The sequence below is a fragment of the Gracilinanus agilis genome, chromosome 5 (genome assembly GCF_016433145.1).
Source record: "Gracilinanus agilis isolate LMUSP501 chromosome 5, AgileGrace, whole genome shotgun sequence".
Taxonomy (NCBI): domain Eukaryota; kingdom Metazoa; phylum Chordata; class Mammalia; order Didelphimorphia; family Didelphidae; genus Gracilinanus; species Gracilinanus agilis.
Genome location: NC_058134.1, coordinates 236,106,673 through 236,120,098, shown reverse-complemented (window position 1 = coordinate 236,120,098; position 13,426 = coordinate 236,106,673). Strand labels below are relative to the sequence as shown.

The 13,426-nt window shown below is 37.5% G+C and overlaps 1 protein-coding gene across 3 annotated transcripts in view; it reads left to right on the top strand.

Moving 5' to 3' along the window:
* Positions 1-13,426, top strand: part of VEZT (vezatin, adherens junctions transmembrane protein) — a 45,883-nt gene that overhangs the window by 30,604 nt on the left and 1,853 nt on the right. For all 3 annotated transcript variants that reach the window (XM_044679517.1, XM_044679516.1, XM_044679518.1), the window contains 2 exons: positions 7,538-7,638; positions 9,004-9,211. In XM_044679517.1, the coding sequence (XP_044535452.1) occupies positions 7,538-7,638; positions 9,004-9,211 (309 nt within the window). The remainder of the gene's footprint in view (positions 1-7,537; positions 7,639-9,003; positions 9,212-13,426) is intronic.

The following is a 13,426-nucleotide window of genomic DNA, read 5'->3' as shown; positions in this document are numbered from 1 at the left end:
TCACAGGAAATGAGTACCTTAATATGTTTTAAGGTTGCGATCTTAGTTTATATCCAAAAGAGAATTAGTAAAGCATTTTTCTTCTAAAGCACATTTGTCATTTGCTCAGAACTTTTAGTATGCCTAGAAATTTTCACTATTTGATGTATTGATTTGCCCTAATCCTAGAGCTTTTAATTACATTTTGTAGCAGCCAGGATGCCTTTGGCATATTGTCATTCAGTGATCAGCTCGTGGCCAAAGATACCTTTGGAACCTTTATTTATCCCTTTGGAAAATCATTTTTATTAATTTTATTTCTACGATATAAATATATGATATGAAAAACATTTTTGCAATCATAGGGCTTAACAAATTATCTTTGAATCTAGGAAGTAAGGTAAAGATTTAGAAACCAGAAGAACTTTACAGCTTCCAAGGACAGAAAACAAGAAGTTTGAGATGGAGACAAAGGATGGGAACCCAGCATGCAGGGCAGGATATTGCTTAAGGCTAAGACTCAAATTAGCACCACAGAGCATTTATAGAAAGGTATCAAGAAATCCTCTGGGAAGACTCAAAGTGTGATTAGCACATGTGACCAGGGCCCCACATGAGGTCAGGCAGAGAGGTACTGGTGGCCTTTCACTTATTTATAATCTTCTCTTGAGTAGTGTAGTTGAATTTATCCTAGGCATAGTGAGGAGCAGACATGGGAATGTGTGAGAAACTTAATGAGTTCTTCAGGCTTTTACAAAAATTAACATGAAAACAGAGCCCTTGTGTCTGAGCAACAAGAACAAAATGTGCTTCTAGAGTCTTGAGCAAGATTGTGCCCAAAATAATTGTTATGGCACTGAGGTGGTGTGGCCCCCAGAATTTGTTAACTGTGAAAATTAAAATTAATATATAATGATAACTTTAAAAAGATTATGGGTTTTATAAGATTTATTAATAATCTTAGAAAATAAAGCCATGTGCCATGCTAGTTTAGGCCACTGTTCCCTGCTGCCACCATGCTGCCATAGCATAATCATGGCTTTGCTGAAATCTAAACTGCTTTTTATTGCCTTTATACATCAGGGTGTGATCAAAATGAAAATTATATAATGGTATGCACTATACTATATCTGTGTTACAGATCGAACATATAATTACTATTTCTGGTTTTGTCTTTGTAATAAGGATATACTATTAAAAAGCAAAGAACGGTCACTGGGGCTTTGGCCTACAGATTTTGTGAAAGGGCCAAACTCCTGCCTCAATTTCAGCCTCCTAGACTTTTTCCTCTTGGCTTGCTTCCAACACATGCTCACACTAAAAGCTCCTGATTATCTGAGGATAATAATGAACACATTTCACCCTAGCTTTGACACCTTTGATTTTATATAGAAAGCTAATACAAATAGGATAAGAACATGGACTGCTTAGCAATGTCCAAACCTTGCCTTGTGTAAAACAGCTATTAGTAGTCTTAATGGGCTCTGTGGAAAATCAGACTAATTTAAAATTTTACCCTTTTGCCACTTAGACTGTTTGCCCTCTCTTCCATCTCTTTGCTACTCCGCCCAGAGTTATGTATTTAATAGTAAAATAAATGGAAATTACCTTTCCAGCAAATTCTTAACTTCAGTTAGTTGTTTCCTGGGTTGCCCTTAATCCATAATATATTTCTTTACCATAATTGTGAGGTGAATTAGAATTTTGCGTCATTACATAAATTAAGTAAACATGATGCATGTAATTTTCCCCAAATTTAAGCAAAATTGATCTATCATGATTTAGCTAGAGCTGATAATATTGATACCTACTATCCATTCTAAGACAGTAGATAAGGGTTTAAAAAAAGAAAAGAAACAGATGTAATCTAAAACTTGGCATAATTTAAGTATTATATGCAAAGTTTGGATGTCCAAAAAATATACATTTTTTTGAAATATTTATTTCTTTTACAGCTTAGATACCAATACTGCTGAGGTGAACAAAATATAGATGGTTTATAAATTTATTAAATATTTTATGGAGCATCCATCATAGATTTTTATGGAACATTTATTTACAACCTTAAGTATATGCAATTTTTCCTAAGCTATAAACCTAGAAGGCTAGCAGTCATTTTTTACACTCAGCATTTTGAAACAGTATGTTCAAGTACTTAGGATAGTTTTCATTATGATTTCTTATATATTTCACTGTTCTCTGAATTGAAGGCTTAGAAGTTTTAATGGTAGCCCCTTTTAACACTTTCATGGTCAAAAATGTCTCAGGTTTTCTCATTCCTTACAACTTTAAATAAAAACTCGCCTCTCCCCCCTTAATATGTCACTTTGCGATGCTTATGGGTCTCATCAATAAACATATTGTGTTTGTACTGCTAAGATCACATTGAATCAACCAAATATGTGCTGAACACCCATTTTCTGAAAGATGTTCTCCCTAGAAAAAGAGGAATAAATAATGGCTCCTGACCCCAAGCTGCTAGTTTTACCATATCAAGTAAAAAAATTCAAATATTATTGCTAAAATTCAAATATTTAACAATTATTACTAGAAAACATGGTAATATTACTCAGTTATTTAGATTAAGTATCTAGTGTTGGAGACATTTACTAGATGGCAGTGGTTTTCCATTTTGCATCTAACTTTAATTCAGTAAATGAAAAATTTCTCTTTAATGGACTCCATTTTATGTGGCTTCACAGTTTAGACCTTAACCTTTTTTCTGCCTTATTGATACCTTTTTTACATTGCAATTTTTTTATTGCCTACTTTTTATTGGTAATGTCTTCAAAATGTATATGTAATTCATCAGTGGAACAAAAGGTTGTACCCAGTGTTGGAAATAACCTACTTGACTCATAATGAGTAACACAAATACGAAACACTTAACAAATAGTTTATCATTTGTTACTAAGACATGAGTTGTTTTACTAGCACTACCAAAAAGTATGAATGAAACCCTTTGTTACCATTTTCTTCACCTCCACTTCTGTTATCACAGAATGATCGCAGTTTGGAGTTTTGACGACAATTTCCTTCAAGTGATTTGCTATCAAAATATCCCCAAGAAGTGTCATATTTCTCATTAGCAAAAAGTTAAGGCCTGTAGTATAAACTCCCTATTTGGTCACTCTCAGAACACATGGGGAACAGCTAGCCATATTAAGAAATGCTAGACTGATCAGTTAAAGTTGATGGAAGGAAACTAAAATTTAATCTGAAATATTAATGTCAAATTATGTGTGGACCTGAGTTACATTTTTATGAAAGTTGAAATGGGCATGGTTCAATCTGTAAACATTGAAGATGAAACCTACAGAAGTGAACTTGAGACCAAGTGCGTCTCTTAGCATGGCCTGTTTCTTTGAGTCTAGAGGACTCCAGGTAAACAAGTTGATCTTGAATGTTCCTAAAGGCTTCTTACCAAATCTGCTTCCTCCCTCTTCTGGGAACACAGTCGGGAGCTGGAAATTGGTTGTCTTTTCTGAGAAAGTGTATATGTAATCACTAATCATACATAGTAACAAACCTTCCTCTACTAAGACACTAAATCCTATATTGAGGATTAATTAAGCTAGTTTAATCAGTGCAAGCATACTTTGTTGCTATTTGGAAGTTACCAATCAGTAAAGCTTCTGAATTCACAATTCATTCTCTGGATAAAAGGGTTCAGAGACACATTTAGGTTAGGTTTGGAGGGCATTTTTACCTGAGGCATTTTGTTATGTTAAAGCTACAGTCTGAAATTCACTGACATTCAGATAAAGAAGGTTATGGAACACATTTCTGTAAAATATGGAAGGATCCTAAATCTGTGGGCCTATAACTGGAATTTTCATTAAGCACATGCTCTCTTCTACCAGTTTTCATGAATTAGTATATTTTTCTCCCTTAACTTTTTAGCAAGCCTTAATTTGGCTTTTAGCAGAGTATTTTAGCAGGCCTTTTGCAGTTTTGCAGTTTAAAAAAAACATGGTTGCAGTGGAATCACTACATTATGACTGCCCGACGTAACTCTCCATTGCCTCTGGGATAATGCCATCTTGATATTTAAAGTCCTTCACGTTTCGAACTCGTCTTGTCTTTCTGGGCTTATCACACATAATTCCCTGTGGTGCATTTTGTGTGCTAGCCAAACTGGACTCCTGGCTATAGTTCAGACTTAGTGCTCTGACTTCCACCTCTGAACTGTACATTATCCAGGCTATCTTCTCTGCCTAGAAGGACTCCTTCTTGACCTCTACCTCTGCCAGTTCCTGGTTTCCTTCAAGGCTTAGCTCATACACACCTTCTTTGGGGAGCCTTTCCTGCTGCTCCTAGCTGTTGGTACTCTTCCTTTTGGCCTCCAGTGGTCACGTATATACTTACATGTGTATATAGGTTTCCTCCAGGGGACTATAAGGTCTTTGAGGACAAAGATGTTTTCTTTTTTTTTTTTTTCTTCTATCCTCAGCATCAACCTTGGCACTTAATAAGTGCTTGTTAAATTGGACTCCCAAGAGACATAGGAACACCTTTGTGTTTTGTTACGACCATGTGACACTTTTTTTTGTTACTATCTTGTGACACTTTTTAAAGTTTGCAATTTCATGAAAAATATTTTTTTTCTTTGAATCTTATTTGTATATCTTTCTCTTTCATACTTTGACACTTAATTTTTTTTAGCATCCACTTTTTAAAAATTGTGAGTTCCATTCTTTCCCTCGTTCTTGCCCTGCCCCTACCCATTGAGAAGGCAAGCAATATATATGTGAAGTGATGCCAAGCAGATTCCCATATTATCCATATTTTGCTTGCCTATTTGAATGTATATTAGCCTATATATGATTCTTAGAGCGGCCTGCAAAGGTATAGTGAGCTGAGGCCAGACTTGAATAAGAGAAAAAGTGTGTTAGGTTAGTAGCATTTAAAAAACTGTTCATGATCATGTGATCACTGTGGCCAAAAGCTGCTCCCCACTGTAAAAGCCTAGTCCTATTTTTTTGTAATCATGCAAAACAAATTTCCTCATTAACCATGTCCAAGAAAAAAGAGAATAAAACATGCTTGTTAATCCTGTGAGCCTATCAAATCTCTCTATAAGTGGAAAGTATGGTTTAGTCATTTGGAATTGTGATTGATCAGTTACTAAGCCTTTCAGAGTTGATTATCTTTAGAATATTGCTATTACTGTGTAAATCATTCTCCAGGTTCTGCTCACTTTATCAGCTCATACAAGTCTTCCTTTTCTGGAACCATCCCCTTTGTCATTTCTTATTACGTAACAGTATCCCATCACATTCACGTAGAATTTGTTCAACTCTTCCCCAATGGATGAAGCTCCATCTCTTTTAACACCAGTATCATATGGATACTCGTATCATAGGATAGTTCTATTGCTGGGAATCATGGAATAGTATAAAATTAGATCACTTTCACCAACAAGCAGTCTCCACAAAGGACAATGAGAAAGAGATGTAAGGTGGGCTTCAATCTTGCTGGCCGTTTGTTACCCTTAATGCATGGGCTGGGGAGGGGGTTGGTTTTCTAATGTACCACAGTATCTGTGGCCTCATCAGTTTGGATGTCCACTCCAGCAGTGCAGATTGTAGCCCTTCTGTATCTTCTCATTCTAAAGGACATTTATCCTCAGTGGCCCAGAAATCCACCCCAGGGCATGCTAAAGGCTTCCCTCAATTTCTTCTGTGACAGCTTCTAAGAGATGTAAGAAATTCTTATGAAATGAAGAGAAGTCAGAAGTGGGGCAGCTAGGTGGCTCAAAGGGTAGAGCGCTAGGCCTAGAGATTGGAGGTCCTAGGTTCAAATCTAGCCTCAGACACTTCCTAGCTGTGCAACCCTGGGCAAATCACTTAACCCCAGTTGCCCAACTTTTACCACTCTTCTGCCTTGGAACCAATACTTAGTGCCAAATCTAAGACAGAAGGTAAAGGATTAAAAAAAAAAAAAAAAAGAGGCTGGAAGTTCACAAAGTATTAATAAAGGACAACAACCAAAAGAGCACATTGATATCCCTCCCCTAAGATCATTTAAAGCACCAGATGTTCTCCAGCAGGTTGAGTGAATATTTTGTGAGAGGATGGAAATAAGAAAATAAGCATTTATTAAGTGCCTACTACATACCAGGCACTATGTTAAGCACTTTCCAGATATTAACTTTGGGGCAAGAATTGCACAGATGAGAAGATGCAAATAATTGCCGTTTGCATTAGTAGGGAGAGTGAGACTCTCTGTTCAGGGAATCACTGATCCATTCTGGCTGTGATTAAAATGATTTTGAGAGACTGCTTTTGGGTAAGAATATCAGTTTATTGATTAGGCCAGCATCATAACCAATAAAGTGACAGGTCATTGGCCCTCTTGGTGACCAAAGACTCCCTCCCTCCTGGATCAGATACCTGGATACTCTTTGGGGAGCTCATTAATTGGCTTCTCCCTTGAAGATCCCCAGACATCTCTAATTGGTAAATAGCTAAGTAAGAGGTGATCCATCCATCCAACTCTGAGCCTTTCCCCACATTGCCAGGTGAGATAAATGATAGTTTGTCCCATATGCAGGAAAAGAATCATTGTAAAGCATTCTTATTAGTCAGACTTTGTGAAAGAAGTACATTTCTAAGGACAAAGATGATGCAAAAAGAAGTGGACTAACAGGCAGAACCAGGAGAATGTTATACAGTAACAGCAATATTGTACAATGATCATCTCTGAAATTTGGCTACTCTCAGCAATGTGATGATCTGGGGCAATCCTGAAAGATTTATGACGGGGAATGCTATCCACCTCCAGAGAAAGAACTGTTAGAGTCAGCATACTATCTTTCACATCAGTGTATTTATGGCTTTATTTGGAGGATTTGTATGAGTATTTCCTTACAGCAATGACCAATATAGAAGTGGGTTTTGCGTGATAATAAAATTTAAATTAAATTTTTTTTAAAAATCAGTGGGCTGAAGGAGGTCCTAGGTTCAAACCCGGCCTCAGCCACTTCCCAGCTGTGTGACCCTGGGCAAGTCACTTGACCCCCATTGCCCACCCTTACCACTCTTCCACCTATGAGACAATACACCGAAGTACAAGGGTTTAAAAAAAAAAATCAGTGGGTTGGCTGAGCCTCAGGAGTTCTCTCTCCCATATAGGGATTTGGGGCCTTTCTACTCCAGAGTTCTGATATAAGAATTAATATAGAATATGAAAAATCAGTCCCTCACATAGGATAAGGGAACTTTGGCCTAGGAGGAAGGGACAGAATCCTTTTTTCTAGTACTTGTGGTCCAGGAGGAGTAAATATTTTGAAATGTTAAGCTGATGATTATTCTAAACAGTGTTGAATGTTTGAGCTTGCAGGTATTCCAACAATGTAAAAGAGGAGGAAATGTCATATCCACAACTACACTTAAGATCAGAATTTAATGCATGCCGTCTTGTTGACAGTTTCAGTATCCTTGGTCTTTTTGAGAAGGTGAATTTTGATCCATTCAATTGCCCTAAACCTGTTCTTCCTTGGAGGTCTCCCAGATTCCAAGTGACCTTTTTCTTTTCCTCATTTGCCCTTCTAAAGGCAAACCTGAAGTAGCATGTGAAACCCCACACTGTGCCCCAGCATCACTGCCACAGCCTGCACTACGCATTGAGGACAAAGATCCAATACCTGAAGAGCAGGTAAGAGACAATTCTTAGCACTAAGAGCGAGCCTTAATATAAAAAGCCAGGATCCATGTCTGCCCCACCAAGGCTGTGAAAACAAATGTCCTTACCCCAGAGAGCCAGGGGGGTGTACTGCCTAAAGTGTTTACTTTGGAGGCAGAAAGGCCCAAGTTCAGGTCCTGTTTCTGTTCTTTACGGATTTGGTGGTCCTGGCTAAGTCAATGAACTCAGTGCCTCAAGGCAGTATTCCTGTAGTGACATAAGCTAGGCCAAACTGCTTGCTATTGAGCTTCAAAATTCCTCAAAGCATGTTGAGTTTCTTTGCTAATATAATTAACTTTTTGGAAGTCACATCTTCAGTTCAGTAGATTTTTGTTTCTTTTGAAAAGCCATTTCCGGAGGGGCAGCTGGGTAGCTCAGTGGATTGAGAGTCAGGCCTAGAGACAGGAGGTCCTAGGTTCAAATCCGGCCTCAGACACTTCCCAGCTGTGTGACCCTGGGCAAGTCACTTGACCCCCGTTGCCCACCGTTACCACTCTTCCACTAAGGAGCCAATACACAGAAGTTAAGGGTTTAAAAATGTTTAAAAAAAAAAAAAGCCATTTCCAAAGAAGCCCTAAAAAATGATGGAGTAATGTTAGATAAAAATCTACTTATAGTTGTAGTTAATGTTAACTGTAAAATAAACAATATAATTTTTTCTATGAATGTAGTGGGATTCGCTTTTGTTTCCTTCTAATGCATCTTTAAAGCTTTGCAGATGTATTAAAGTAAAAAAAAAAAGCTGTCAAATTGCCAGAGATAATCCAATTCCCAAGTGCTCCTTAGCCCTTGTAATATGGCTTGGTGATTGTAGATTTAGTGTCCATAACCTATAAGTTTGATATCCGAGTTAAATATCAAGACTGTTAAAATGTCCACCCTCTGGGGCAGCTAGGTGGTTCAGTGGATAGAACACTGGGTCTGAAGACAGGAAAATCTGAGTTAAGATACTTCCTAACCATGTGACCCTGGGCAAGTTACATAACCTCAGTCACTTAGCCTTTACCTCTCTTCTGCCTTGGAACTGATACTCAGTATCATTTCTAAGATGGAAGGTAAGAGTTTTCATAAAAATAAAAAGTCCACCCCAACTCTTTTTCCTTCAGGTTGTGCCTATTGAGTGGTCCAGAAGAAAATCTAGGATCCTGTGATACTCAATATTACCCTACTCCAAACTATTCCATAATTATCAGAACCAAAGACTGAATCCTCACCTATTATATGGGATAGATATTTATCTAGCCATCCTTTTCAAAAACAAAATTGAAGCAAAGTGAGTCTAATGGTAATACAAGAAATGCTTCCTTGGTGTTAAAGCTCATTTGTGTTTGTTTATAGGAATTGGAAGCTTATGTGGATGACACAGATATGGACATTGACTTCAGAAGGGAGGACTTTTACTATTTGTCTCAAGAAGACAGAGAAAGGCAGAAGCGTGAGCGGGAAGAATCTAAGAGAGTATTACAGGAATTAAAATCAGTGTTAGGATTTAAGGCCTCGGAATCTGAGAGGCAAAAATGGAAGCAGCTTCTATTTAGTGATCACGGTAAGCTTTTGATTTTAAAAGTTTAAGTTTGTCAAATATTTTTTCCTATGCCACATTCTCTTTATTTAGCTATAGTTTCTTTGGTGATAGATGACCTTAGTTTGGTGTTCTACCAATAAGTATATACATAAACACTTTTTTAATGACCAGTAAAAAAACAAATTAAACTCATAGTATATACATAGTTCATGTTGACATTTTTCATTGATTACTCTCATTTCTAAGAACTGATTTTGTTGATGAGTCAGGCATTGAATTGTAGATTTTTAAATGCTGGAACAATTTTTGGGTATAGGCATGAATATGGTCTCCAATCCTATGTAACTTTCATGTGTTAAGATAACTGTCTATAGTATGAGTTTCAGAGTCTCAGATTTACTATTGAAACAAAAAGGGTTGAAATCAGATCTCTGAATCACATGTGAGATAACTGTCAATAGCCTGTAAAGTCAGGGGACTCCATTCATAATAGCCCCATACGCTCACTCTCCTTTTTTGTTCTCCTACCAACTCTATGAAGAAATGTATTCATGTAGCTTCGTAGCAGATCAGAATACCCTATCTACACCTGGGATTTTCCTAGTAATGAATATTCATGAATGTTTGGAGAGGCAGAAATGATTCTTCCCTATTACTTTAGAGTATCTCTCCAGACCCTGAAAACTATCACCTTTTGACCTTTTTCTAAGCCATGGAGAGTCCCCTACTGAAAGGAAAGTCCACCAAAGTTCTCTTCCTGAATTTTTTTTATGTCTACCAATAGCACTACCATCTTTGCAGTTTTCTAGGCTCAAAAATCTCAAAATCTGATTCTGTGATCCCAAAATCTTTTCCTCCATTTTCCATCTTCATTCACCAAAACAAATGAGTTTTCCCTCTAAAGCACCTCTTTTTTCTGTGGCTTTGTATTCCTACTATAACTACCCTAGACCAGATCCTAATTAACTTGTGCCTGGGTTCCTCCTCATCACCCTCTTTCTCAAACCTACTATGTATTCCATCGCCAGTTTTACCTTCCTTAAAAGGTTTTTTGACCTTATCGTGCCCCTGATCAAAATCTTCAGTTCTTCCCTGGTTCTCCTCCATAATTCATAGCATTGAAAGCTGTAGAAATGGAAAGAAATCCCAGGTGGCCTAGTCTTTTTCTAACATAGCTCCTTCCTGGCAGCTAGAAAGGTCATGTGACTTCACCAAACTGACTCACATCATGGATCTCAGAGCCAGAATTTTAACCCATCTCCTCAGAATCCAAGGCTAGTCTTCTTTTTCATACAAATAATTACCTTTGTAATTCAATTCAGATATTTGCAAAGCATCTACCTGTGCCAGGTGCTATTGGAGATATAAGATGAGTAGGACCAATTGTTCCTGCATTTAAGGAATTACAGGGAATGAGCAAGTACAAGACAAATCACTGTAGTGTGAGGCAGAACACCTAATCTTGATGAGAGGTTCTCAGGACTTACTAAATTAAGTAAGAGTTAGAGTGAGTGAAGAGAACATCTCATTAGGGAAATCATTCGGGACCATAAGTAAAATAGCTTAGGTAGGGCTTCTGAAAGAAATAGGAGCTCAGGAACCAGAACTGGAAGTCTTAGGGGGAATCTTCTTCCTTCCCATTCAGAGGAAAGACATGAGCAAAAAGCACAAGGAAAGAGTACATTTGGAGCATGTTTGGGGAACACATGAGTAGCCCCATTTGGCAGAAGTGTGAGAGAGCATCAGGAGAGAAGGCTGGAAAGATATAGAAAAGCCATATTTTGAAGGACCTTGTTGGACTTTATTTTTTAGGTAATGGGAAGTCATTGAATAATTTTTGAGCAGGAGAACAACATAACCAGAGCAAAGTTTAGAAAAATTACACTCTGATGTGTAATTTTGATCAGAATAGGGAGAACCTGGAGGGAGGGACACTAATGAGATGATTATTAATTCAGGTGCACAGTAATGAGGGCTGAAGAAGAAGGTGGCTTTGGGATCAGGAAGGAAGGAACAGATACAGGGAAGACATTGCAAGAGATCTGGAGGGATGAAAGATGCCAGATAATTAAGTAGACAGTTTTTATGTTCCTTTATGTATTAAGTAGGCCTGTTATGTACAAAACACTTTTACTGAGTCCTGAGATGACTACAAAGGGGACTAAAAAACAAATTTACATTCTGATGAACCCTAAATATTCAAGCCTTGTGACCTGGAGAATTTGGGTGCCAGTAATAAAAAGAGTTTCTTATTTTAGGAGGGCAAGCAAGTTTTGCAGAAAGATGATATAATTCGGTTTTAGGTTAGTTCAGACTGAGGTATTGGTGGGGTATCCAAGTGGTTTTGTCTAGCAGGCCATTGGAAACATAGCCACGTTCAGGCTAGAGATATAGATTGTGGCACCATCTGCATCAACATGAGAATGCAAGGCAAAGGAATGAGTGAGAGAGTTTAGAGAGAACATCTTAAGTTTAGACCTGGGAAAGACCTTCATTTAGGAGTGAAGAAGGGCCTACAGGAGGAAATAAGTTTGAAGTGTTTGGAGAAGTACCAGAAATACTTACTATCTTCACAGAGGGGAGGAGAATTTCTAAAAGAAGGTATCAGCAGCAATAGGGCAGAACACAGAAGGAGAATGAAGTCGGGAAAAGATGATTGTGTTAGTTTGGTGGTTCTCAAACTTTGGTCTTGGGGCCCTTTTACACTCTTACAAGTTATTGAGGACATCTTAGCTGTGCAATACTGAGCAATTCACCCTCATTTGCCTAGAAAGTAAGGATTTTGAAAGAAAATGATTGAAGACCTCCCAAAGAGCTTTTGTTTATGTGAAATATATCAATCAGTATTTACCATATTCAAAATTTAAATGTCAGGGTTAAAATTAATTTTTAAAATTAATTAAAATTAAAGGCTTAATATGAAAATAATTTTGATCTTGCAGAACTTGGGATAGGGTGTCAGAGATATCCAGGGGTCAACAGTCCACACTTTGAGAACCATTGGGGTCATCCCACCCAGTGGTTAGTCCATAAGATGATAATTGGTTACTTCCAAGATAGCAGATTCAGTATGGAGATGGGAGATGCAAACCAGATTTGAAGAATAAGTGAACACAGCAGAATTGTTCTAAACTCACTGCTTATACTTTTTCAAGAAATTTGCTTGGGGAAAACAGTAATTTAAGAGTGGTGGGCTTAGTAAGAAAAGTTTTTTAGTAGAAACAAAAGTTGTTTAGTAGAAACTACTTAAGTAGAAACTAAGTTGAACACTTAGTAAATAAAAGACTCCCTCCAAGAGTGAAGTTAAGAATGGAAGAGTGACTGGTGAGGTAAAATCCTAGAGAAAGAACTGGAGAGGCCCAAAGCTCAGATGGTTAGCCTTGGCAAGGAGAATGTTGTTTCTGTCTCAAAAAACCGGGATCAAAGAAGAAAGGAGACATTTCTGAGGTGGAAAATGATACTGTCAGATGGCTTTAATCTTCTCAGTAATCTAGAAGGCCAGGTCAGCTGAAGATGGAGCTAGAGTTGTTCTCCATCTCCCTGCCTTTCTCACCTCCTACACTCACTTAGCAGAACAAGTCCCAGTGGTTCAGTATACCTAACAAAATGGTACATTATTGAAATCATTAATTCAGGTGTACCTAAAAACCACTTACTACATCACCTTACATCAGCTTTTTCTGGGACATTTTAGAACTTTTTTTCGCTTATAATATCTTGCCATCATAATGAGAAAAGACAGCGGCAATAAAATTGTCATTTTTAAGCATGCGCTATTGATATTTATTTGCATTGAAAGTGTAACAGCCTTTTGTTTAGCGTATGGAAACAAATAGTAATGGAGACAGAAAAAAATAGCCTACTACCACCAGAAATTTGTATAAAATATATAACATCCTTTTGCTTAGCATATGGAAACAAGTAGTAATGGAGATAGAAAAAAACACAGCCTACTACTACCAGAAATTGCTTTCCCATGAAAAATGTCTGTGCATCTTCCAGAGTTATTTTCATCTCTGCTTACAGGGATAAAGTCCGAATGGAATTAGAAAGGGAAATTCTACCCGGGAGCCTGCTGTTGCCATTTTTGTCTATGTTTTTTGCTGCTACTCTAGTGAAACGACTGCTTCTTAGGGAGCTGTTTTTTGGAAATGGACACTTGCTTTGCAAAAAAAAAGTTAATAGACTCCAATTCTTCAAGAAGCACATTGTTTTTTTGTCTTCAGTCATGCTTCA